The 26,349-nt window shown below is 42.4% G+C and overlaps 1 protein-coding gene across 25 annotated transcripts in view; it reads right to left on the reverse strand.

Annotated features, from left to right (window-relative positions):
- PARD3 (par-3 family cell polarity regulator) overlaps positions 1-26,349 on the reverse strand; it is a 781,475-nt gene that overhangs the window by 443,518 nt on the left and 311,608 nt on the right. For all 25 annotated transcript variants that reach the window (XR_013959024.1, XR_013959025.1, XR_013959026.1 and 22 more), the window contains exon 4: positions 5,966-6,144. Coding sequence is in view for 22 of the 25 variants with exons in the window: in XM_080641367.1 (XP_080497493.1) it covers positions 5,966-6,144 (179 nt within the window). In the remaining 3 variants the exon portion in view is untranslated. The remainder of the gene's footprint in view (positions 1-5,965; positions 6,145-26,349) is intronic.

Raw genomic sequence — 26,349 nt, forward strand, 5'->3', positions numbered from 1 at the left:
AGGACGCACAGAGAAGCCCAAGAAAAAAGAACCCAAATAGGCCCACACCCAGACACAACATGATTAAAATGTCAAAGATTAAAGACAAAGAAAGACTCTTAATGGCAGCAAGAGAAAATCAAACTGTTATCTACAAAGGAGCTCCCATAATGCTGATAACTGATTTCTCATCAGAAATCCTACAGGCCAGAAGTACTCAGGGTAAAGAAAAGCAAGGATCTGAGACCAAGACTACTATATCCAGCAAGGCTATCATTCAAAATAGACAGTCAAATAAATAGCTTCCCCACCCCCCCCCCAAAAAAAGGGCTAAAGGAGTACATCACCACCAAGCCAGCATTATCCTATCTAATAAAAAAGTAATATGCAAATTGACTGTCATACCAAGACACAAGATGGCCTCCCACATGTGGTCAAAGATGGCTGCCCACATGTGCACACAAGATGGCTGCCACAAGATGGCCTGCAGGGGAGGGCAGTTGTGGGAAGTTGGGGGTGACCAGACCAGCAGAGGATGGTAGTTGGGGGTTACCAGGCCAGCAGAGGAGGGCAGTTGGGGGAGACCAGGCTAGCAAGGGAGGGCAGTTAGGGGGGACCAGGCCTGCAGGGGAGGGCAGTTGGGGGGGACCAGGCCTGCAGGGGAGAGCAGTTGGGGGGGACCAGGCCTGCAGGGGAGGGCAGTTGTGAGTGATCAAGCAAGCAGGGAGGACAGTTAGGGGTGACTGGGCCAGCAAAGGAGGGCAGTTGGGAGAGACCAGGTCAGCAAGGGAGGGCAGTTGGGGGGACCAGGCGTGCAGGGGAGGGCAGTTGTGGGCAATCAGGGCAGTTAGGCATGACCGGGCCAGCAGAGGAGGGCAATTGGGGGAGACCAGGTCAGCAGGGGAGGGCATTTGGGGGGGACCAGGACTGCAGGGGAGGGCAGCTGGGGGGAACCAGGCCTGCAGGGGAGGGCAGTTAGGGGTGAATGGGCCAGCAGGGGAGGGCAGTTGGAGGGGACCAGGCCTGCAGGGGAGAGCTGTTTGGGGGACCCAGGAGAGGGCAGTTGGGGGGGGGGGGGGGGGCAGGCCTGCAGGGGAGAGCTGTTGGGGGGGACCAGGCCTGCAAGGAAGGGCAGTTGGAGGGGGAGACAAGCCCTGCAGGGGAGGATAGTTGGGGGGGACCCAAGCCTGCAGGGGAGGGCAGTTGGGGGGCCAGGACCAGGCCTGCAGGGGAGGGCAGTTGGGACCCAGCAGTCCTGGATTGTGAGAGGGATGTCCGACCACCCGTTTAGGCCCGATCCCACTGGAATCGGGCTTAAATGGGTGCTCAGACATCCCTTAAGGGGTCCCAGATTAAAGAAGGGTCCTGCCCTCCCCTGCAGGCCATCTTGTGGCAGCCATCTTGTGTGCACATGTGGGCAACCATCTTTGACCACATGTGGGAGGCCATCTTGTGTCTTGGTGTGACGGTCAATTTGCATATTACTATTTTATTAGATAGAACCCCGAATTTCATGCATGGGGCCTCTAGTAAGAAATAATAAAAGAACTGCTGTAATGAGAAGAAGAAACAGAGAGAGAAGCCTAGGCATACAGAATTAAAACAGCAATAAGTACTATCAATAATAAACTTAAATTTAAATGGATTAAATGATACAATCAAAAAGCATAGGGTAGCTAAATGGATACAAAAACATGAAGCAACTATATGCTGTCTACAAGAGATCGGCCTCAGAACAAAAGACACACACAGGATGAGAGTGAAGAGATGGAAAATAATTATCCATGCAAGCGGAAAAGAAAAAAGAAAGCTTGAGTAGCAATACTCATATCCGACAAAATAGATTCAAAATGAAGGCCATCACAAGAAACAACAAGGATCATTACATCATACTAAAGGGATCGATGCAAGAAGAGGATAAAACTCTTATATTCAACTGATATAGGAGCATATAAATATATAAAAAAAAACTTCTAGAGGACTTTAAGGGCGAGATTTACAACAATACAGTCATAGTAGGGGACTTTGACTCCCCACTGACTAAACTGGATAGATCTTCCAGACAAAAACTTCAAAAGCAAATGGTGACTCTAAAGGGCACACTGAGTCAAATGGATTTAATTGACATTTATAGAACATTTCACCCAAAGCTTCAGAATATACATTCTTCTAAAGTGCACATGGATCATTCACAAAGATAGACCACATGTTAGGACACATTGGAATTAGAAATCAACTACAGTAAAAACACCCCAAAACATATAAACACACGGAGACTAAATAGCATGTTATTAAACAATGAATGGGTTACCAACCAGATCAAGAAAAAAAATAACTTCCTGGAAACAAAACAAAATGAACACACAACAACCCCAAATCTCTGGGACACACACAGAAAAAGCAATCCTGAGAGGGAAGTTCATGGCACTACAGGCCTACCTCAAAAACAAGAAAAATCAACAATAAACTATTTAACCCTACAAATTAAGGAATCAGAATGAAAACAACAAGAAAATCCCAGAGTAAGTAGAAGGAAGGAATAAAGATTAGAGCAGAAATAAATGACATAGACTAAAAAGAAACAAAAAAATCAATGAAACCAAGAGCTTATTGGTTAAAAAGATAAAGAAAATTGATGAACCATTAGCCAGAATTATCAAGAAACAAAGAAAGAGGACCCAAATAATAAAATCAGAAATGAAAGCAGAGAAGTAACCACTGACACCTCAGAAATACAAGGTTGTAAGGAAATACTATGAACAACTATATCCCAACAAGTTGGACAAGTGGATGAAAAGGACCAAATCCTAGAAAAATACTATCTCCCATAACTGAATCAGGAAAAATCAGAAAACCTGAATACGCCATTAACAACTGATGAAATAGAATCAGTACTTAAAAAACTGCCAGCAAACAAAAGCCCAGGTCTGGAGGGCTTCACAGAAGAGTTTTACCAAACATTCAAAGGACTATCACCTATAATCATCAAACTATTGCAAAATATACAAGAGGAAGGAACATTTCCAAACTCTTTTTATGAGGCCAGCATTATCCTCAATCCAAAACCAGATAAAGACACTACAAAAGAGAATTACAGTCCAATATCCTTGATGAATATAGGTGCTAAAATCCTCAAAAAAATATTAGCAAATCGGATCCAGCAATATATTCAAAAGATCATACACCATGACCAAGTGTGATTTACTCCAGGGATGCAAGGCTGATAAAATATTCACAAATCAATGAACATGATATGTCACATAAACCAACTGAAAGACAAAAATCACAATGTCATATCAATATCTATTCACTGTTCAATAGCATGCTATTTAAATTCCATGTGTTTTAATGTTTTTGTTTTTTTTTTTAGTATTTTTACTATAGTTGATTCCTATTTTCATTCCACTGTGTTCTGAGAAGATGCTTGATATGATTTCAATCTTCTTTAACTTTTGTTCTCAAGTGGGTTTTTTTTAGACAGGATATAGTTGGGTCATGTTATTGTATCCATTCAGCTACACTAGGCCTTTTGATTGGAGCATTTAATGCATTAATATTTAAGGTTATTATTGATAGGTACTTATTTATTCCCATTTTATGCCTATGTTTCACTCTCTATTTCTTCTTCTCATTACAGCAGTCACGTTAGCATTTCTTGTAGTACTTATCTGGTGATGATAACCTCCTTTAGCCTTTTTCTGTCAGGAAAGCTCTTTATTTCCCCATCTATACTAAATGATAGCATTGCTGGATATAGTAATCTTGTTTTCAGAACCTTGCTTTTCATGACCCTGAGTACTTCATGCTTCTGATGAGAAATAAGCTGACAGCCTTATGTGAACTCCTATGTAGGTAACAAATTGTTTTCTCTTGTTGCCTTAAAGATTCTCGGTGTTTAATCTTTGGCATTAATGATGATGTGTCTGTGGTGGGCCTGTTTGGGTTCTTCTAATTTGGGACTCTCTTGTGCTTCAGGAACTTGTGAGACATTTTCCTTCACCAGGATAGGTAAGTTTTCTGCCATTATTTCTTTAAACAGGTTCTCAATCCTTTGCAAACTTTCTTTTCCTTCTGGCACACCTGCTATTCGAATATTGTTACATTCACATTGTCCCACAGCTCCTTAAGCTGTCCTCATGTTTTTTAATTGTTTTTTTTTTCTTTTTGGCTCTCTGATTGATTTCTTTGTACCCTGTCTTCTAATTCACTGATGCAATACTTGGCTTCCCTTAATCTGCTTTATATCCCTTCCATTCTGTTCTTTATTGGTGCTATGGTGTTCTTAATAGTTACTATATATTTTTTCATGCTGTTGAGCATGTTTACCATTGTTATTCTGACCTCTACTACGTGTACCAGTTAATAGTGTGGATTTTTTTCAATAGATGGAGTTACACATATGTTGGTATATATGCGATTTGATATGTATGCTATTTTGTTGTATTGACAGCAACTTTCAAAACTTTATATGTCAAATTTGCTTAAGGTGTTAACATCATAGTTTTTTTACACTTAAAAATGTCGAACTTCATGCCAAAAAAAAAAAAAAAGAGCATTTGTGGGAAGTTTTAATTCATTACTTTATTTTTATTATTTTAAGAAAAGTGCTGCTGAAAGTTATCATATACTTCGCTAAGCTTATGGTGAACATGCTCCATCTCAAGATACTTGTGAAAGGTGGTTTAAATGCTTTAAAAGTAATGATTTCTATGTGAAAGACAAAGAATGTCCAGGTCAATCGAAAAAGTTTGAAGACCAACAATTACAAGCATTATTGGATGAAGATGCATGTCAAACTCAAAAGCAACTTGCAGAAAGATTAAACGCTGCTCAGCAAACAATTTCCAATCATTTACAAGCAATGGGAAACATTTTAAAGGAAGAAAAATGTGTGCCACATCAACCGAATGAAAGACAAATGGAAAACCGAAAAGTCATCAGTAAAATGTTGCTGCAATGGCAGGAGAGAAAGTCTTTTTTGCATCGAATTGTGACTGGTGATGAAAAGTGGATTTATTTTGAGAATCTCAAATGCACAAAATCATGGGTTGATCCAGGTCAACCATCAACATAGACTGCAAGGCCAAATCGCTTCGGAAAGAAGACAATGCTCTGTGTTTGGTGGGATCAGGAAGGTTTGGTGTATTATGAGCTTCTAAAACCATGTGAAACCGTTAATACTGATGTGCTACCATTGAAAAATGTTTATTAATTCACTCAGCAGATGTTCACTGAACATTATTCAATAGGTTCAATAGGGAAAATGACTAACATAGGTTAAAGCTCATTAGGTAAAGGGTTATAACTGTAATGGAATAAGATGATATGGGTTCTGTAGAAATATATGACAAAGAGCATTAATAAACAAATTAGAAAAAATAAACTAAACAGACTAAAATAAATTAGGTCAAAAAAGAAATTTTCATTTTGTAGACTAGCAGTGGTCGCCAACTGTTAGTCTGAAGACCACTAGCCATCCATGAGGTCCGAAAGGGTGGCGACCACTGGACTAAAGAACACTTCCATTTTGGAGGGAAATAAATTTATCAATTGTGTAGTTAGAATAAATGACCATGGAGTCTATTTTCATCCTTCAAAATCAATAATGCTATAATTTCTTTAATGTATCTTGTGTCCCAATATGAATATCTGTTTATACATGTGTAAAACATACCTGTAAAACATGCAAAAGCTAACAAGGGCATTGCCCATGAAGAAAAACAGAAGTGAGACAGGAAACAAGGTAGGGACTTTACTTGTACACACTTCACACTTCATATCAAAAAGTTTTCATTTTTAATCCTGTGAATATATTATATATTCAAAATTGGATAAATAAATGTACATCATATATAGCACAAATGTTATCATTAAATGCAAGGGCAATATAAAATAGGAAGCTTATCTGAACTTTGAGGTGAACATTCATTCAGCACATACACTGACTATCGTGAAGAAACTAAGAAGACAAAATAGAAGTGGTTACCTTCCTGTCACAGGTTTTAGGGCTACCAGCAGTGTTTTGCTTAAGGAAGCCAGCAGTTGTTGACCAGCGTGTGGGGTTTTTTCGTGATGGCTCTTCAGAGGAAAAATTACTATCACTGACAGAAGCTGAGAGGCCAGTTAAAGCTGGGTCACTGCTTCGTCGGACATGAAGAGGCATATCTACAAATACAAAACAGCATTTTTCTTAAAAAGGGTAACTCATGACAGGAAACTACATATTAGGATAAAAGTAGTTAAATCCCAAAGATTAAAGAGCAAAATAACAATTTAAGATGGATCAGTATTCTAGACAGAAATTCTATTAGTTCCTTTAAAACAATTTATTGAAAAAGAAATGTGGTATGAGGAAAGAACTGTTCTGAAGTAAAATTGTCTGAGCTTGAATTTTTGTGTTTCACCACTTGTGTGGTTTTGGGCAAGTTGCTTATCTAGCCTCTGTCTCTAGTGCATTCACAGGCAAAATACAAAAACAACAGTATTTCTTTCTGTGAGGACTAAATGATATAAAATGCTTAAAACAGTGCCAGATACAAGGTGTATACTCGGCAGAGCGTAATAATGACCATTACTGTCATTACTACCCTAATATTTCTAAATAAAATATATATTCTAAAAATAACTAATAAATATAAGCCACGAAACAAATTTCATGCAAATACAAAATCTAAACAGTGTATGGCTAGACTATTAAAGAATTCTGTTCAATAAATATTTATTTTGTTCAATAAATTATTATCAGAAAGTTAATCATATTTCGTGTCCTTAAGATTAAAAATATTACAAGTAATATGCTAATAAGGAGGTAGTATCTGGCATATACACATACAAAATGACATAAAAGACAGTATTTTAATAACTGTATTTGTATAAGAGAGGAGTTTGCAAATGCTATAACAAAGTCAATTAAGACACTCAGGTTAACATTTGTTATCAGTAGCATTAAGAACATTTTGGCAGATATAATCACTGTTATGTAGAGAAAAAAACAAAAAGAAAGATTAAGTATGTAAGTCTATAATATTGAGAATCAGACCCAAAAGCCCTACACATCAACCAAGCAAAATCACTTAGAAACAAGGCAAAAAAATTATCTTGATATATGCTAAATCTGTTTTCAAAAACCAGGATGCATGTTAAATTTTTATAAAAATGTCTCTAAGAAAACAGATTTAACAGTGTTTTAAACTCATCATTTACACTATGAGAAACATTTTTAGAACACTAATGGTTAGGTCAATGATATAAATGCATAGATCCTTGAGGATGCTAAATTAAAGACAAACTAATTACAGGCACTAAAGGTTATCCTATATAATAAAGAGGTAATATGCAAATTGACCATCATGCCCTCACAAAAGATGGCTGACAAGGGAGGGCAGTTGTGGACAATCAGGCCAGCAGAGGAGGGCAGTTGGGGGGAACCAGGCAGTAGAGCAGGCCGGCAGTGGGGGGCAGTTGAGGTGATCACGCCAGCGGGGGGGCAGTTGGGGGCGAGCAGGCCGGCCGGGGGGGCAGATGGGGGCAAGCAGGCCAGCAGGGGGGGACAGTTGGAGGCGAACAGGCTAGCGGGGGGGGGGGGGGAGCAGTTGGAGGCAAGCAGGCTGGTGGGGGGGCAGTTGGGGGCGAGCAGGCTGGTGGGGGGGGCAGTTGGGTGCAAGCAATTGGGGGCAATCAGTCCAGCAGGAGGGGCAGTGGGGGCAAGCAGGCTGGCGGGGGTGGGGGGGGGAAGTTGGGGGCAAGCAGGCTGACAGGGGGGGCAGTCAGGGGCGAGCAGGCTGGTGGGGGGGGAGTTGGGGGCGAACAGGTTAGCGGGGGGGGGCAATCAGGCTGGCGGAGAGGGGGGCAGTTGGGGGCAAGCAGGCTGGCAGGGGGGCAGCTGGGGGTGAGCAGGCTAGCGGGGGGGGGCAGTTGGGGGCAAGCAGGCCAGCAGGGAGGGATGTTGGAGGCAAGGAGGCTGGCAGGGGGGGGGTGTTGGGGGCAAGCAGGCCAGTGGGGGAGGCAGTTGGGGGTGAGCAGGCCGGCAGGAGGGGCAGTTGGGGGCGAGCAGGCCGGCTGGGGGGGGCAGTTGGGGGCAAGCAGGCCAGCGGGGGGGAGGGAGCATTTGGGGGTGAACAGGCTAGCAGGGGGGGCAACTGGGGACAAGCAGGCCGGCAGGGGGGGACAGTTGGGGGCAAACAGGCTAGCGGGGGGGGCAGTTGGGGGCAATCAGGCTGGCGGAGAGGGGGGCAGTTGGGGGCAAGCAGGCTGGTGGGGGGCAGTCGGGGGCGAGCAGGCTGGCGGGGGGGGGCAGTTGGGTGCAAGCAATTGGGGGCAATCAGTCCGGCAGGAGGGGCAGTTGGGGGCAAGCAGGCTGGCGGGGGTGAGGGGGAAGTTGGGGACAAGCAGGCCGGCAGGGGGGGCAGTCAGGGGCAAGCAGGCCGGCGGGGGGGGGCAGTTGGGGGCAAGCAGGCTGGCAGGGGGGCAGTTGGGGGTGAGCAGGCTAGCGGGGGGGGGGGGGGGGGAAGTTGGGGGCAAGCAGGCCGGCAGGGAGGGATGTTGGAGGCAAGTAGGCTAGCAGGGGGGGATGTTGGGGGCAAGCAGGCCGGCAGGAGGGTAAGTTGGGGCAAGGAGGCTGGCTGGGGGGCAGTTGGTGGTGAACATGCCAGGAGAGGGGGGCAGTTGGGAGCGAGCAGGCAAACAGTGGGGGGCAGTTGAGGCGATCAGGCCGGCAGAGGGGTAAGTTGGGGGTGAGCAGGCAGGCAGGCAGGCAGGTGAGCAGTTAGGAGCCAGCGGTCCAGGATTACAAGAGGGATGTCCGACTGCCAGTTTAGGCCCAATCACTGGGATTGGGCCTAAACCGGCAGTCGGACATCCCCTGAGGGATCCCAGATTGGAAACGGTGTAGGCTGGGCTGAGGGACAACCCCCCCTCCAGTGCACAAATTTCATGCACCGGGCCACTAGTGTGTAAAATAACAAGAATGCCCCAGAAAAGAAGAGCCTGTACCAGATCTCTCGAACTTTCATCTCAGGATCCATTCACACCATAAAAATTACTGAGGACCCAAAAAAGCTTTTTTGTATGTGGGGTAGAGCTAAGAACAGTTACCATATTAGAAGTAAAAATGAAAAAAAATATTGAAAAAAATTTTATTAATACATGTTTAAGTTCATAATAAAACCATTACATGTTAACATAAAGAACAGAATTATATGAAAATTCCATTTTACAAAACAGCAAAGTTAGTGGGAGTTTTACACATTGCTTAATCGAAGACATCTGGGTTCTCATCTCTGCTTCTGCATTCAATCTGCTGCAATATGAAAAAGTATTTTTAAAACCTTCACAAATATTTAGCTGGAAGAATAAACAGCATTTTTTAAAAATTCTTTATTTTTTAAAGTATTACATATGTCTCCTTTTCCCCCATTGACCTCTCTCCAGGCACCCCCACCACCACCGCACATGCTCTCACCGCCCTAGTCTGTGTCCATTGGTTATTCTTATATGCATGCAAACAAGTCCTTTGGAAAATAAACAGCATTTTAATAATTCTTCTAGGTAATTATCAATATTCTTTTTTGATACCACACCAAACTTAATAAATGAATTTCCCAAAGATTAGCTACAATAGGAATGTAAACTTTTCATTCTTTGTTACATAAAAATCTATTTGTCTGTTACACTTTGAATAGATCATAAACCCATGAAAAAATTATAATATTCGTTATTTGGAATATATTAGTAATTGGGTTATGCCAGTTTTCCAAATGCTGATATATTTCTTCATATCAGAAAATTACGTGTGTGAACAAACATCACTACCAATTTAATCAGAAAAGTCACTAAGCATTGGGAAGTTGTCATGCTCACAGCAGGATGTAAGTTTCCCAAAATCTAACTTTCACTGGAAAGCTTACTGGTTATTTGTAACAACAAATGCTGTCAGTTGTTTGCCTTGTAATGACAGGCTCACTTCATTTGTTTTCTAGATCTTCCAGACACCAAGGGCTAAATAACCACAGTTTTTTTTGTCCTTCTTTCAAATAAAAATGGCTACTTCAATTTAACTCAAGCCATCACATAAAAGTTTTTCTGAAGACAACCACTAATTAAAAAAAAACAAAAAACACCTGTGTGAGTGCTGTTTGAACACATATGATGCCACTGCTTTTATATGTCATAAGGGCCTGCATTTTACCCATCAGTGCCGGGGCATCACTGATACAGATGACAACCCAGCAAACAACACAAAATGTATCTATCTTAGTAAGTCTATGAAAAAAAACTTTTTGCTCTCACTATCTCCTTGACATGGTCTTGGTGACTCACATGACCCACAGACTACATATGAAGAACCATTGGCCAGACTTGCAACCCTTGCAAGTTCGCTCACCTCTCCAGGCCTCAGTCTCCTAAACTATAAAAACAGAGGCTGGACTGATGGGATCAGATCTTTTTTATGCTAAAATATGTGTTATTTCATTTAAGTTTATACACACCTACACCAGTGATCACTTGCCAAGCCTCATCCCAGCAGAACTTATAACGATTTATGAAAAATGTACTTAAAAAATAATAATAAAAGCATTTCAAAGCCTTTTCAGCAACCTTTATCAGGTGCCTCAAAACAGGTTAAAGTATTACAAGCAACACCAGAGCTATAGGTAGTGGTGCAGATGCAGCCACAAATGGCATGAGGCCTTGTGCCAAGTTGAGCCTGATCTTATAGAAAAAAAAAAATACTATAAACATTGGGCCTTAATCAACAAAATGAAACATAAAACCCTACTGCCTGGTACATCCAACAGGTTTCTCACCTTTCACTGTCCTGGTGACACATATACTGCATAAAGAATGCATATTTGGATTCTCTCTCATCATTGATGTTTCTATCTCTCTTTCTCTCTCCCTTCCTCTCTGAAATCAATAAAAATATATACATTTTTTAAAAAAGAATGCACAATTGTCTTGCACTCAGTGGAATAAAATGTGAATACAGCCTTTTCCTCTATGATTTGTTCATATTTCTGGGACTAACAGTGTATGTCAGCATTACTAGTATTCTGATGTAGTTTGTGTTCTTTACAGTAATTAAAAATAATAGGAGCATCCTGTCAGCATGGCTCACTGTTTGAGCATCGACCTATGAACCAAGAGATCATGGTTCTTTTCCCAGTCACAGTACATGCCTGGGTTGCTGCCTTAATCCCCATTGGGGGTTATGCAGGAGGCATCTGATCAGTGATTTTCTGTCATCATTTATGTTTCTATCTCTCTCTCCCTCTCCCTTCTTCTCTGAAATGAATAAAAATATATTTTAAAAAAATGTGTTGTCTCTACACTGAAATACTACTTAAAAAATAAAAATAATAGAGGAGTTTCTCATTTAAGGTAATTTGGTCATTACCATTGGTTACTACCATTCCTCATCCTCAATTTTAAGAAAATCAATCTATTTAAAAACATAATTCCTGCCCTGTAATATCAGATTTATTTAAAATATAAATTTTCAAAGTATATTCTCTGAAATATTAAAAAGAAAATTCAAAGATGAGGCTTTTCAATAATTAAGCTGCTGGCTGAAGCACACAGGCACTGGTGCAATGACACTGGGTCCAGGAGGATGGTGGTGATGGTTTGATGTGTGCATTACTTTGAAGGGTGATAAAACAGCAATTAACTCTCATCACAAGATTCAAAATTCTCTGTGGCACTAGTTCACTGTAAGCACTGATGCTTCTTTAGGTAAGATGCCTTTTCAATAAGAGGGAAATGGCAAATCGAATAATGAATTACAGCAAATACTAAAAAGGCAGATATACACTGAGTGGCCAGATTATTACGATCTCTGAACGCATAATAATCTGGCCACTCAGTGTATATGTGTGTGTGTGTGTGTGTAGATAGATAGATAGATAGATAGATAGATAGATAGATAGATAGATAGATTAGAGGCCCGGTGCATGAATTCGTGCATGGGTGGGGTCCAGACAGCCTGGTCAGGGGGAGGGGACATGGGCGGTTGGCCGGCCTGCCTGCTGGTTGAACTCCTGGTCGAGGGGACAATTTGCATATTAGCCTTTTATTACATAGGATATACACTGAGTGGCCAGATTATTATGCGTTCAGAGATCACTGATAAATATCCCATACTTACTCCTAATCAGCATTCTCATTGCTTCTCTTGTTTCATTCTTCTATTGATTTCTAAATTATTTAAACACTCAAAGCAATGAATAAACCATCTCCAAGAAAAGAGGTATTTAATCAAATCTACAAATAATATAGTTTCACATGATCTATTAGAAGTTATGATATCAAAAGCAAAAATTACTTTTATGCATAATGAAGACTGCCTCCCCAATCTTTGGGGATATTATACATTTCAAAAGACATATCTCCCAGTGATAAGAACCAAGTTATTAACACATGCCATGAGATAAAAACCTGTCATCAGGATTGCAAAACTGACCTTCCAATATACAGTATATTGCCCCTTTTTATAAAGGTATTTACCAGTATTTCACTTACTGAGGTAAAATCCTTGATAGAAATTTGTGGAAAGCAAGGTAAGAAATAAGCTTTAAAAAATAGTGAATGACTCTGAGAGAGGATATAAAATGAGTTTTATCACCCTCTTATTAATTATTTTATATGTAAGCAATAAATAAGTAATACTGTAGTTGGAATTTGCCTTAGAAATAAATTAAAATATCTCATTTACAGATGAGTGCACTAAGAACCAGACAGACAGATTCAGGGATGAGTCACAGGTCACACTGCTTTGTGACCCAACTGTAAAAGGAAAGCTTGTTAAATGAATACCTGCCCTTACAATTTGGATTTGACCACACTGCTGTCTGAGAAGAAATAAAATGTGTCAAGTCCATAGTATGCTTACATTTCACTGGCAATAACAGGTGATTTCTTGAAAAGGTTGAATGTAAAACATTTCTATAGATAATAGGATAGCTTCAATGGTTCATTGAATCTTAGACTGTTAGGAGGGAAAAGAAAGTCAAGGGGAAAATATATGTGTGATACTCTAATCCTATATAATAAAGAGGTAATATGCAAATTGACCATCACTCTAACACACAAGATGGCCACCCCCATGTGGTCAAAGATGGCCGCCACAAGATGGCTGGCAGGGGAGGGCAGTTGTGGGCGATCAGGTCAACAAGGGAGGGCAGTTGTGGGCGATCAGGCCTGCAGGGGAGGGCAGTTGGGGGCAAGCAGGCCGGCAGGGGAGGGCAGTTAGGGGTGACCAGGCTGGCAAGGAAGGGAAGTTAGGGGTGACCGGGCCAGCAGGGGAGGGCAGTTGGGGACGACCAGGCCAGCAGGGGAGGACAGTTAGGGGTGACCAGTCCTGCAGGGGAGGACAGTTGGGGGCGACAAGGCTGGCAGGGGAGGGCAGTTAGGGGTGACCAGGCCGGCAGGGGAGGGCACTTAGGGGAATCAGGCTGGCAGGGGAGGGGTTAGGGGGTGATCAGACTGGCAGGCAGAAGCGGTTATGGGCAATCAGGCAGGCAAGCGGTTGGGAGCCAGCAGTCCTGGATTGTGAGAGGGATGTCCGACTGCCCATTTAGGCCTGATTCCACCGGGATCGGGCCTAAATGGGCAGTCGGACATCCCTCGAGCGGTCCCAGATTGGAGAAGGTGCAGGCTGGGCTGAGGGACACACACCCCCCGTGCATGAATTTCATGCACCGGGCCTCTAGTGTCATATAAATGTTTTCAAAGAAAAACCAAGACCTTTTCCAAGGCATATTAAATTTATAGCACTGGAATTGTCATTCTGAAACTGAAAATATAACTACTCTGACAAAAGCCCTCCAAATACTCATATGAGTACAAGTAAAAGTGGGGAAATCTGAATAGGATTTTAAGTTGTAGCAATGTTAATATTGTTATTGTGATAAAATATTACTGTTTTTTAAAATCTTACCATTAAGTAAAATATAATAGGAATATCTCTATAGTATTTCTTATAACTGGCCTCAGAGGAATAAAATAGGATAATTCTACAATTATCTCAATTAAAATACACACAAGCCTGACCAGTGTGGCTCAGTGTTTATGCATCAACCCATGAACCAGGAGGTCACAGTTCAATTCCAGGTCAGGGTATATGCCCCAATTGTGGGCAACCCAGTAGGAGTCATGCGCAATACAGTTGATCAATGATTCCCTCTCACCACTGATTTTTTTTTTTCTCTCTCTCCCTCTCCCTTCCTCTCTGAAATCATTAAAAATCTACTTTTTAAAAATGCACAGAAACAAACGAAAATACCTCCAAAAGTTAAACAGAAAATCCCAGGTGAGAAGTCAATGTCAAGGCCTGTAGCAATCAGGACAATGGGATTTTATTAAGGTATTTTCTACAACAGTCTTCTCATGGCCAAAGCTCAACTGCTACACACACTGTTTGCACCCTGTAGATCAAGCATGTCAAACTCGCAGCCTGCATGCCCCATGCGGCCCACAACGAATATTTTTGCAGCCCAGCCAATATAATGGTATGTAAGAAACATTTTAATAAAAATTTCGTAACATAATTTTTACAATATCCCATTATACATAATTATTAACGAATTACAACATTTGCTAATGACTGATTAGTATAATCGTGTTGCATTAATTTCCCTTACACACAGGCACACCATTTAGTAGCAAATATTTTAGCAGCCGATTGCCACGTCATGATTCTTGTACTGACTTGTTTGGTGTGCCCAACAGGAAATATTTCGCTTTTGGAGAACAAGAAAAATAGGTTTATTTGAGTTATGCTTATTAATTTGTGCAGTTATTCAGTGTCTGGTAAGTTAATGTTCAAGAAAAAAAATATTAATTTTTATTAAAATGTTCTATTATTTTATGTTAACGATTACTCATTTGTATTCAGCATGTCTCTAACGAAATAAACCTGCATTTCTATTAAAATTGAAGCTTTTGGTTTTTTGTGGCCCAAATAAACCTTGTTTATTTGGCCTGTGTTAGCCTTTGAGTTTGGCATGCTTGCTGTAGGATATCCATTCTGATGGCTTCCTCAACATGCCTCACAATAGAACAACTCCACACCTTAGCAATGACAACAGACTGGCCAGCATGTTCCCTCTATCCCACTTATAACCTTTGCTGTACAGTTTCCTATGTTCTATGGGTTTTCCTCAAAAGGTACCAATTCCTCAAATTTGTCAGCTCCAGTATTAGTGTCCCAGCAGCAAACAGGTGGCTAATTCAGAAAGGGGTATTAGAGGAACATTTAATGGAAGGACTATTGACAAATATATGGCAGGATTAAGAAAAAAGCAACAAGGGCTGAAGTCCCCATAAGGCCTTCACCAGAGCAAGGAGAGCTATGCTGTGGTTTTCAGGGACATAGCTACCAGCAAACCACAGCCAGGCAAAGAGGGGGCCCAGAAATAAGACGTGTCTTTGCTCTTTTTCCGCTCTCCATCAATGCCCTGCAGGTGCATCCCCAGGCCTAAGCCAGGCACAAGCTAGAGAGCACAGAACTGGTTGATGGCATGTGAGAGGTAAGCCCTGACACATGGGACAAAAATGGACAGTGAATCTGGAGGAGTACAAGAAAGCTATGTAGTTCATGATGCTAGTGGAATTCCTCTGTTCCATTCTCCCAACGCACTTAGTTTCTGCTTCTAATAGCATCAGCTAGTCATTTAACTAGAGGACAAATATTCACTCTATTCATTGTCACCCCTCTTCCTCCCTCCCTACACACACACACACACACACACACACACACACACACACACACACACACACAGCAGGAACTAAAATTTTTAGAAGTTGGTTAAAATACATCAGTCAAGAACAAGATATTCCCCAAATGTGAAAGATACAATTACAATCCAGTGATTCCTATCTTATCATTCATTCCCCTGAGGGTAGAAAACAGTGGTTAAGGTGTATAAGAATATAAGAATAGGCTGTACTGTAGAGGTGAAAAGCCTTTCACTTTTATCTTCCTGTCTCCTGGTGGAGAGGGTAGGGCCAGGCCTGAGGCAGTTATATAAATGACCACCTGCTTATAAAAATATGAATCTGCTACTGAATCTGTACATAAAAACTTAAGTGTCTCCAAATCCTCTGCTAAGAAAGCCACAGCTCAGGAGAAATGGTCTGTTAGTCAGAACCCTGAGCACCTACCAGGACCCACCAGGGAGTGCTCAGACCTCCCAGAGCAGAGCCAGCAGTGCTATTAAGTTTGGCTATAGCAGATATAAAGTCTGGCTACTTCAATCAACAGGCATCCACTAAACACTATGATTATTCTATAGATTTAAAAAAATAATGGCTAAGAGGTCTTTGAAAATCACTGATTGTCCAAAAATCACTCCAATTCAATTTCACTCTGAATATTCAAAAGGGACCAAGTTTTCTGACTACCATCTGCTCAGTGATGGGCTTGTGACAGTAAGAGTAATAAATGCAACAAGGTACGTAGATGAAAATAACCATAGGTGGATGAAACAAACTATTAGAACAGCTGGCACTAGAAACTTTCTTTAGGAAAAAAATGGAAAAATTTTTTGTTTGTTTTTCATTTTCAGAAAAATACCTTAATGAGCAATGAGGGGATTGAAGTTAAAAACATGAGAATGTGAACTGTAAAGAAACAATGAGAAGAGAAAGACAGAGTGAGAGTGTGCACTTGGGAGCCTGTAAGCAGGCAAGAACACAGAACCTGTTTGATGCTATGTGAGAGATTGGCTGTGACCACATGGGGCAAAAATGTCCTGCAGTTAAATGACTAAGCTATTTTCCTTAAGAAATGAACAAAATATTTGGAGGTGAGAAAAATAAAAAAATGTGTTGGGGGAGAGGGGTCTATAATATTGTTATAGTGTTTTTCCAACATATATATGTTGAGTAGTATATTGTTTATTTCCATATGGCCAAAAGGCCCTACTAGAACATCAGATACACAAGGGGAGAGATTACTAGTACATCTGTCACCATGAGACCCAGAACAGCACCTGGAAGAGTACATATAGTTGAATATCATTATACACTGTAATTACACTCTACAAAGTGGCTGCAACTCTGAATTTAGCAAATACTGAAGACCATTGCTCCAGGAGGAATTACAAGGTTAGGGTCTCTGATAACAATATTTTCATAAACCAATCAATACATACCTGCATTTCTATTTAAAAACACATTATTTAATAGAGATTATTGATTCATTAGCATTAAACTCATGGTCAAAAGAACAAAAAACAATGCCTGGATGAAGCTTATCTAACAGTATAATTTTTTCATAAGGCACATCATGGACTTGCTGTGATTAAGTACACGAAACAACATTTTATGTTCAGGGTTCATTTTAAACAGCAAAATGGTCCCAAAAAAGTACAAAAATGTGCAAACCATGGCACCAAATAGAACATGAAGAGGACACTTGTTTACAATATGAGTGGTGGAACGAAGAGCAGCATGACCCTTCTTCAACCTCAAATTGGAAAAGGCACAACAGTGGTTCAATAGGTAATTGTTGAATGAATAGCTGATTCATAAATTTTTTAAAAAGAACCACTACTTCCTCCTCCAGGTTCCTCTCTAGGTACTGTCCTCTTACTTTTTATATTTTGCTCAATAAGCTATCTTTTAAAGGGCAGAGTTGGCTGCTTCATCTTTCCCTAATTTTTTTAACCCACTCTTATTTAGCGTCCTCCCCACTAGATCACTAATGCAGCTTTGACTAAGAGAACCTTAAACTTCCCTCTTTATCAAGTGACTAGTGACCCAGTGCATGAAATTCATGCACATTAAAAGGGGATTAATTAGAGGAAATAATTTAATATTGCTATTTGCCCTTTCTCTATAATAGAAGTGTCAGAGATGAAAGAAAATTAGTAAAATGTATATGAAAACCTTCCTGCTGTCAGAGTCTGAGGTACACCACAGGACCCAGAGTCAAGTCCCCTCCCACCCACATGCACCTCAAAATCACAGGAGACCCAGACCCGGTCGGCACCCCCCCACCCCATTGGGCTAGATCCAGACCTGGCCAGTCCCAACCTTGTCAAGCCCTGCCAGGCAGGGGGCATAGCCTCAAGTCCCCTGACCTGGTGCCAGGATGGGGGGCTTGGCCTGAGGTCCCCAAGCCCAGACCGGGGTGGGGGGCGTGCCTTGAGGTCCTCCGTCAAGTCCGGCCAGGTGGGCAACACGGCCTGAGATCCCCTGTCAAGCCCCACTGGGTGGGAAGCATGGCCTGAGGTCCCCCGTGAAGCCCTGCCAGGCGGGGGGGGTGGGGTGCGCAGCCTCAGGTCCCCCAGCCCAGCACCGGGAGGAGGGCGCAGCCTCAGGTCCCCCGTCCAGCCCCGCTGGGAGGGAGTGGGACCTGAGTTCCCCTGACCCAGCACTGGGGTTGCACCTTGAGGTCCCCCGTCAAGCCCCGCTGGGTGGGGGGCATGGCCTGATGTCCCCTGTCAAGCCGAGCCAGGCAGGGGTGCGCAGCCACAGGTCCCATGGCCCGGTGCTGGGACAGGGAGTGAGGTCTGAGGTTCCCCGGACTGGTGTCGAGGTGGGGGCATGGCCTGAAGTCCCCTGTCAAGCCCCACCTGGTTGGGGACGTGGCCTGAGGTCCCCCGGCCTGGTGCTCATGCGGGGGGAGCAGCCTGAGGTCCCCTAGCCCAGCACCAGGATGGGAAGTGCACCTTGAGGTCCCCCGTCAAGCCCCAGCGGGAAAGGGGCGTGGCCTCAGGTCCCCTGGCCTGGCACTGGGGCAGGGGGTGCGGCCTGAGGTCCCCCAGCCTAACACCAGGGCAGGGGGCGTGGCCTGAGGTCCCCTGTCAAGCCCCACGGGGCGGGGGACGGTGTAGCCTCAGGTCCCTGCTGATTGCTCGTTAAGGCTCCTTATGGGAACATGGCCTCAGCTGTGGGTGCAGCCATCTTTGTGATGGAGTGATGGTCAATTAGCATATTCCCACTTTATCAGATAGAATATTTTGAGCACCAGGTCCCCGGAGATCTCAGTGTAGCACAGATCTGACCTCTGTCCTGGTGTAGTCTGCAGTGCCATGGGGAAGGCAGACAAAGGATCCAGCACAGTGTGATCATGGTGTTTGGGAAGACCAAAGCACTACTAGAATGCTTGGCAGACGCACCTTCTTTTGCTCAGATGCCAATTAATGATCTAAGGTAACCAGGCCACAGACTCCTCCAGACCTTTCTCCTTTTCTACCCCATTGCTACTCCACTTGACCACACTGCTTGTTTAGTGTTTTTCAGATTCAATGGTTAATATATATTTATTGTCATTTTATTGTTCATAATTTTGATCCTTCTCCTTCTTCTTCTTCAAGAAGACCCTTTAAAATTTCATATAATACTGGTTTGGTGGTGATGAACTACTTTAGCTTTTCTTGTCTGGGCAACTCTTTATATGTCTTCAATTCTAAATTGTAGCTTTGCTGGGTAAAGTAATCTTGGTTGTAGGTCCTTGCTTTTCATCACGTTGAATATTTGCTAATCCCTTCTGGCCTGAAAAGGTTCTGTTGTGAAATCAGCTGACAGTCTTATAGGAGCTCTATTGTAGGTAACTAACTACTTTTCTCTTGCTGCATTTAAAATTCTGTCTTTAACTGTTATGTCTTGGTGTGGACCTCTTTGGGTTCATCTTGTTTAGGACTCTCTGCACTTCTTGGACTTGTATGTCTATATCCTTTCACAGGTTAGGGAAGTTTTCAATCATGATTATCTCAAATAGGTTTTCAATTTCTTCCTTTCTCTTCATCTCCCAGCAACCCCAAGATGTGACTGTTGCAATGCACGACATTGTCTCAGAGGCTCCTTACAATATCTTCATTTTTTTTTTTTTGGATTTTACTTTCTTTTTAATGTTCTGATGGGCTGTTTTTTATCTTCCTTACATTCCAAATGGCTGATTTGATTCTTGGTGTCATCTACTCTTACTGTTGAGTCCCTATATTCTTCTTTTTGTGTTTTTTTTTTTTTTTTTCCGTGAAAGCAATTTTTTTAATTTTTTATTTATTTTGTTTTATTTTTCTTTATTGATTAAGGTATTATATATGTGTCCTTATTCCCCCCCATTACCCCACCACCACCACCCCATGGTGTCTGTGTCCATTGGTTAGGCTTATATGCATACATACAAGCCCTTTGGTTGATCTCTCCCCCTTACTCCCACCCTCCCCTACCTTCCCTCTAAGGTTTGACAGTCTGATCAATGCCTCTCTGTCTCTGGATCTGTTTTTGTTCATCAGTTTATGTTGTTTGTTATATTCCACAAATGAGTGAGCTCATGTGATATTTATCTTTCTCTGACTATATTGTTGCATTTAGCATAATGCTCTCCAGTTCCATCCATGCTGGTGCAAATGGTAAGAATTCCTTCTTTTTTTACCACAGTGTACTATTACATTGTGTAGATTTACCAGTTTTTTAATCCACTCATCTGCTGATGGGCACTTAGGCTTTTTCCAAATCTTAGCTACGGTAACTTGTGCTGCTATGAACACAGGGTGCATATATCCTTTCTGATTGGTGTTTCTGGTTTCTTGGGATAGAGTCCTAAAATTGGGATCACTGGGTCAAATGGAAGTTCCATTTTTAGTTTTTTGAGGAAATTCCACACTGTTCTCCACAGTGGCTGCACCAGTCTGCATTCCCACCAGCAGTGCATGAGGATTCCTTTATCTCCACATCCTCACCAGCACTTGTCCTTTGTTCATTTGTTGATGATAGCCATTCTGACAGGTGTGAGATGGTACCAGATTGTCATTTTGATTTGCATCTCTCGGATGATTAGTGACTTTGAATATGTTTTCACATGTCTCTTGGCCTTCCTTATGTCCTTTCCAAAAGTATCTATTAAGATCCATTGCCCATTTTTTTATTGGGTTATCTCCCTTTTGTTAAGTTGTCCGAGTTCCCTGTAAATGTTGGAGATTAAAGCCTTATTGTTGATAACATTGGCAAATATGTTCTCCCATGCAGTGGGCTTTCTTGTTGTTTTGTTGATGGTTTCTTTTGCTGTACAGAAGCTTTTTATTTTGATGTAGTCCCATTTGTTTATTTTCTCTTTAGTTTCCATTGACCTAGGAGCTATATCAGTGAAGATATTGCTTTGGCATATGTTTTGACAAAGGAGGCAAGAACATACAATGGAGTCAAGATAGTCTCTTCAATAAATAGTGTTGGAAAACTTGGATAGATATATGCAAAAAAAGTGAAACTAGACCACCAACTTACTTCATACATAAAAATAAACTCAAAATGGATAAAGGACTTAAACCTAAGATGGGAAACCATAAAAATATTAGAGGAATCCACAGGCAGCAAAATCTGACATATGCTGAGGTATATCTTTCAATTCTGACTGGTTCTTTTTTATTGTTTCCATGTTCATTTTTATGCTGTTGAAGTTCTCACTAATTTCATTGAGACCCTTATAACCAATGTTTCAAACTCTCCATCCAGTAGATTGTTGTCTCCATATTATTTACTTCCTTTTCTGGAGTTTTGTTCTGTTCTTCCATTTGGGACATGGTTCTTTATCTCTGCATTTTAGCTGCTTCCCTGTGTTTGTTTGTATGCATTAGGTAGATCTGCTATGTCTCCTGGAATTTGTAAAGTGGCCCTGTGTAGTACCGTGTTTCCCCGAAAATAAGACATCCTCCGAAAATAAGACCTACTTACAGGTTTCCTTCTGAGTGAAATTTAAGGCATCCCCCGAAAATAAGGCCCCCAGGCTCTGTCTCAGAATGAAAATTAATTTACCGTAAACTGGTCGCTAGGGCCACCCCGACTGGCATCTAGCAACCAGTGACGTTACGCGGAGTCCTGACGTCACTGCTGTGTGGAGGCGGAACGGAGGTCGGAGTGAGCAGTGAGCACGGGGCGGGAGAGAGGAGGAGACTTTCGCAGATGCGTGTAGAAGAACAGGAGGATTAGAGCGGACGGGACGCGGCGAAGGTGGTAAGTGGTGGTCTGTCTCTGGTGACACTACCTGATGCTCGCGGCCGCCTTCATGATGACTGAAGGTTCTCAGTCAGTGGCAGACCCTGCTCCAGCCCAGATCCAGGCCCCAGCAAGCCCAGTGACAGTCCCCAGGCAGGCCCCAGGGGGTAAATGTCTGATAAAGGGCTAGGGGGGATGTCTGGTGAAGGTGTTCAGTGGCACAGGGGTGGGGGGAGGGGGATCACTTAAAATGACACAGGAGGATCAGAGGGGGCAATCAAAATGACACAGGAGGATCAAAAGGGGTTACTAAAATGGTAATCCCCCCTATGATTCTCCTGTGCCATTTTGATTCCCCCCTCTGATCCCTCCTGTGTCATTTTGAGTGATCCTCCTCCCCCCATCTTGATACCCCAATTCCTTTTTTTTTACCCCTATGGTAGAAATGAGCGCAAAAAGAAAAAGCTACTCCGTGGAGTACAAGAAAGGAATCGTGGAAGACTCTTGGGGCCAAAATCTTACTGCTTTCTGCAAAGAGAAGATGTTGAGTATCCGATTGGTCCGAAAATGGCGAGCAGAGTATGGTAACCTCATTGAACAAGTGGACAAGGGAAATGTTAAAAAGCGCAAGTGTGGATCAGGTCGGCAACCATTATTTTCTAAGCTGGAAGACCTGATCTGTGAATGGGTTGTTGACAGGAGAGCAAAGGCTTTGCTTGTGAATAGGGCTCAGATTCAAGAATTTGCCCTTGCAGTGGCACCACAGTTTGACATAGCCCCGAAGACTTCAAAGCATCACAACACTGGCTGGATAATTTCCTTCAGCGAAGTGAACTGTCTTTAAGAAGATCTACAACATTGTTTAGGTTGGAAGATACTCAAGTTATTAAGCGAGCACTTGCATTCAAGTCCTTTATGGATGATGCTGACTTCTCTAAATACAATCTTTCCAACATGATTGCTATGGATGAAACTGCAGTGTTTATGGGCCAATCATCTCAAACAACAATTGAACAGCGGGGTACCTCCTTGGCGTACATTCCCTCCACTGCTTACAAAAGTGCACGTGTTTCCTGTATTTTGGCAATTCGTCTGGATGGCACTAAAATCCCACCTTTAATCATTTCTAAGGGCAAGAAGGAAAAGATTGAACGTGTTTTGGGCCTTTTTATTCTTGAAACTGAAAAAGCCTGGGCCACACAAGCAGTTATAAGGAAGTGGGTCGATTTAATGCTGCCGCTTGTTATGGGAGGGAGCCAAAGAGGTCTGCTAGTCTGGGATGCAGCCAGCACTCACCGCGCTAAAGACATGAAGACATTTCTTCACGAAAGAAAAATAGATCACATAATGATTCCCACAGGAATGACGACCTATCTCCAGACTCTTGATGTTGCAATAAACAAGCCATTCAAAGACAATTTGCGCATGGAAATTAATGACTGCATTGAAAATAGAATGGAGAGAAATCAGCGTGGAAACTTTGTGAAACCTAAACAGCAAGAAGTTGTGACTTGGGTGAAGAATTCATGGGAGAAAATCACTGACAGTTGCATTGCAAATGCACTGTGAGCAGGCTACCTTGACAAGAAGTACTCATTTAAAGACAGTGCTATTGCTAAACATGAGAGATTTGGTCCACTGATTCTGAAAGAAATGGAGTCACAAGAAATTCACCAGGAAATTCAGGAATTGGATTGTTATGATGATGTTCCAGAAGATGATGACATGATTGTCATTGAATAAATGAGTAAATTCTTGATACTGTAGGATTCACAGTTTGTCTGGTTTGTGTTGACAACTACCGTACCGTATACAGGTAATAAATTTCCTTTATTTTCATTTAACAATAAATGTGTACCGTATTCTTCTTCATGGAAAAATAAGATATCCCCTGAAAATAAGACCTAGCGTGTCTTTGGGGGCAAAAATTAATATAAGACACTGTCTTATTTTCGGGAAAACACGGTATGTGTTCTGTAAGGCCCAGTGGCTCAGCCTCCCCAGTCACCCAAGCTGCGCACTCCAGGTGCACCCCTGTGTGGGCAGTATGCACTGTCCAGTTATAGTTGACCCTTGATTGCTGCTGTTGGCATTACTGGGAGAGACTGACTTTCAGGCAGATCAGCTGCAAGAACGTGCTGCAGCTACAGTGGTGGAACTACTGTGCATGTGTTGATCATACAGAGTAGGACTAGCTTCAGTGGTGCTTTGGTGCTCACCAAGTTCAGTGTGTGGCTTTTGGAGGTGATAGTTTTGTAATCTGGCATGATCTGAAGTTGTCCACAGGTGCACTGGCTCTGGGGCTTCCCAGGAGATACAAGTTCAGCCATCACCTGTGCTATGCCTGGGGCCACTGGGCATAAACTACAGGGAAATCTGCAGATGGCTGCTACTGGAATTGGGCTTGGAAGTGCCCAGGAGAGGCCAATCTGCGAACCAAGGCTGGCTGCTGGTGGTGCCAGGCCTTGGCCATTTAGTAAGAGGTACGATGCACACAGAGGCCAGATGCTGCTTGTTTAACATTTTTGCAATTTCTGAAGCATCAATTAAGAGAGACCATTTGTATGGAAAAGCCACTGGAAACAGATTAGGTGGATCTGCAAGTTGGGTGGGGTGGTATCTCAGGAAATCACCAGGGCAAGGCAAACAATGTGAGCCAGGTTGATGAAGAATCAGATATGGCTCCCACCTGCCAGCTTTATGGGGTGGTCTTAGAAAAGGAACAATGGCCTTTCCTAGCACTTTTGTCTGACAGAAAGCTATACCCCACTCCCATCTCTCACCCTGATGCCAGACAATTCAGTTCCTTCTAAGCTGCTACCCTACCTAGCAATGAAACTCAGGGAATAAGTCCAAGTAAGTCCATGTGGGGGCCCAATAAGAGGAACTGCTCAAGACTCCAGCAGCCCTCTTCCTCACAATCCCTACTGGATTTTACAACCAGAAGTTATGGGGATTTCTCCTCCTACCTCTTGAACCATGGGCTGAGAGACCTGGTGTGGGACTGGGATCTCTCACTCTTCAGGGGCACCTCTGCAGACAAGATATCCCTCCCAATTTTTATGTGTCACACATGGGTGTGGAACCAGCCCTTCCTCTGTATCCATCCCTTCTACCAGTCTCAATGTGGCTTCTTCTTTAAATCCCTAGTTGTAGGACTTCCATTCAGTTAGATTTCAGGTGGTTTTGAATGATGGTTGTTCTATAGTTTAGCTGTAATTTGAATGCATAATTTATTTTATTATTAGGGATCTGGGGCAAGGAGTGGGAAGTTAACATTGAAGGGGGAAGAAACCTCATGGAGTGTATGTGTAAAACTAAATGCTTCATACTCCATTTCTACATAGGGAATATTTATTTGGGTTAACCGAAATGTGTTGGATATGGGACTGGATCTGTATTTTCACACAATGACACTTTACTCTTGTGAAATAGGCTATATTTTCACTAAAAGTGTCTTTTCAGTCAATTTAGGATAATAATGTCTGGCACCAAATAAGAGCTAACTCTTTCTCTCATCAAATCCCCTCCCATATTTGGCCTTAGCAAACGTTCAGAAACCCACCTTGCATTTGTACCTAAACTCTTTGCATGGCATCATTGGTTCTAACTCTTCGCTAGCCCTTAAAATAATATTTTGTAAAATGCTAGTTCCCAGGACCACAGCCAGAAATACTGAAAAATGGATCAAGGATGAGAGGCCCAGGCATTACTTTTAAAATCTACCCAAACGAATCAAATGTGCAGCCAAGATTGGGAATCAATGCTCTTGACTGGAGAGCACTGCCAATCAATCCTAAGAGATCTTTTTTTAAAATACAGGTTCTGACCTAACCAGTTTGACCCTTCAGTTGGCCTACAGACTGAGATATCACAGGTTCTATTCGAGACCCCAGTCTGGCTCGTGTGGGAGGCAAACAATCGATATATCTATTTAATGTTGATGTTCCTCTCTCGCGCGTGTGCGCACTCTCTCTCTCTTTTTCTCTCTCTCTCTCTCTCTCTCTCTCTCTCTCCCCCTCCCTCCCTCCCTCCCTCCTCTGCCTCTCCCATCATTCTGTAAATTTCAATGGAAGAAATATCCTCAGGTGAGGATTTAAAAAGAAAAAAGGGCAGGTTCTGATTCAGTATTGGTTCAGCGTGGGGCCAGAGATTCTACATTCTAACAAGTCCCCAGGCAATGCCTTGGAGTTGCAAGGGCCTTATCTGTGCTGTACAATACAGTAGCCACTAGCCATGCTACCTATTTAAATTCCATCCTTCAGTTACCCCTACCTCATTTCAATGACTCAGCAGCTACATGGGGTTAGTGGCTACCATAATGTGCAAAGGCATATCTCTGAAATGTTTATTGCATTAAACAATTCTGTAGAACACTAAATTTGGCTAAGCAAAATAATAACTAAGTATTCATTAATTTTAGCTTTATAA

Source organism: Plecotus auritus, assembly GCF_963455305.1.
Source record: "Plecotus auritus genome assembly, chromosome: 1".
Lineage (NCBI taxonomy): Eukaryota > Metazoa > Chordata > Mammalia > Chiroptera > Vespertilionidae > Plecotus > Plecotus auritus.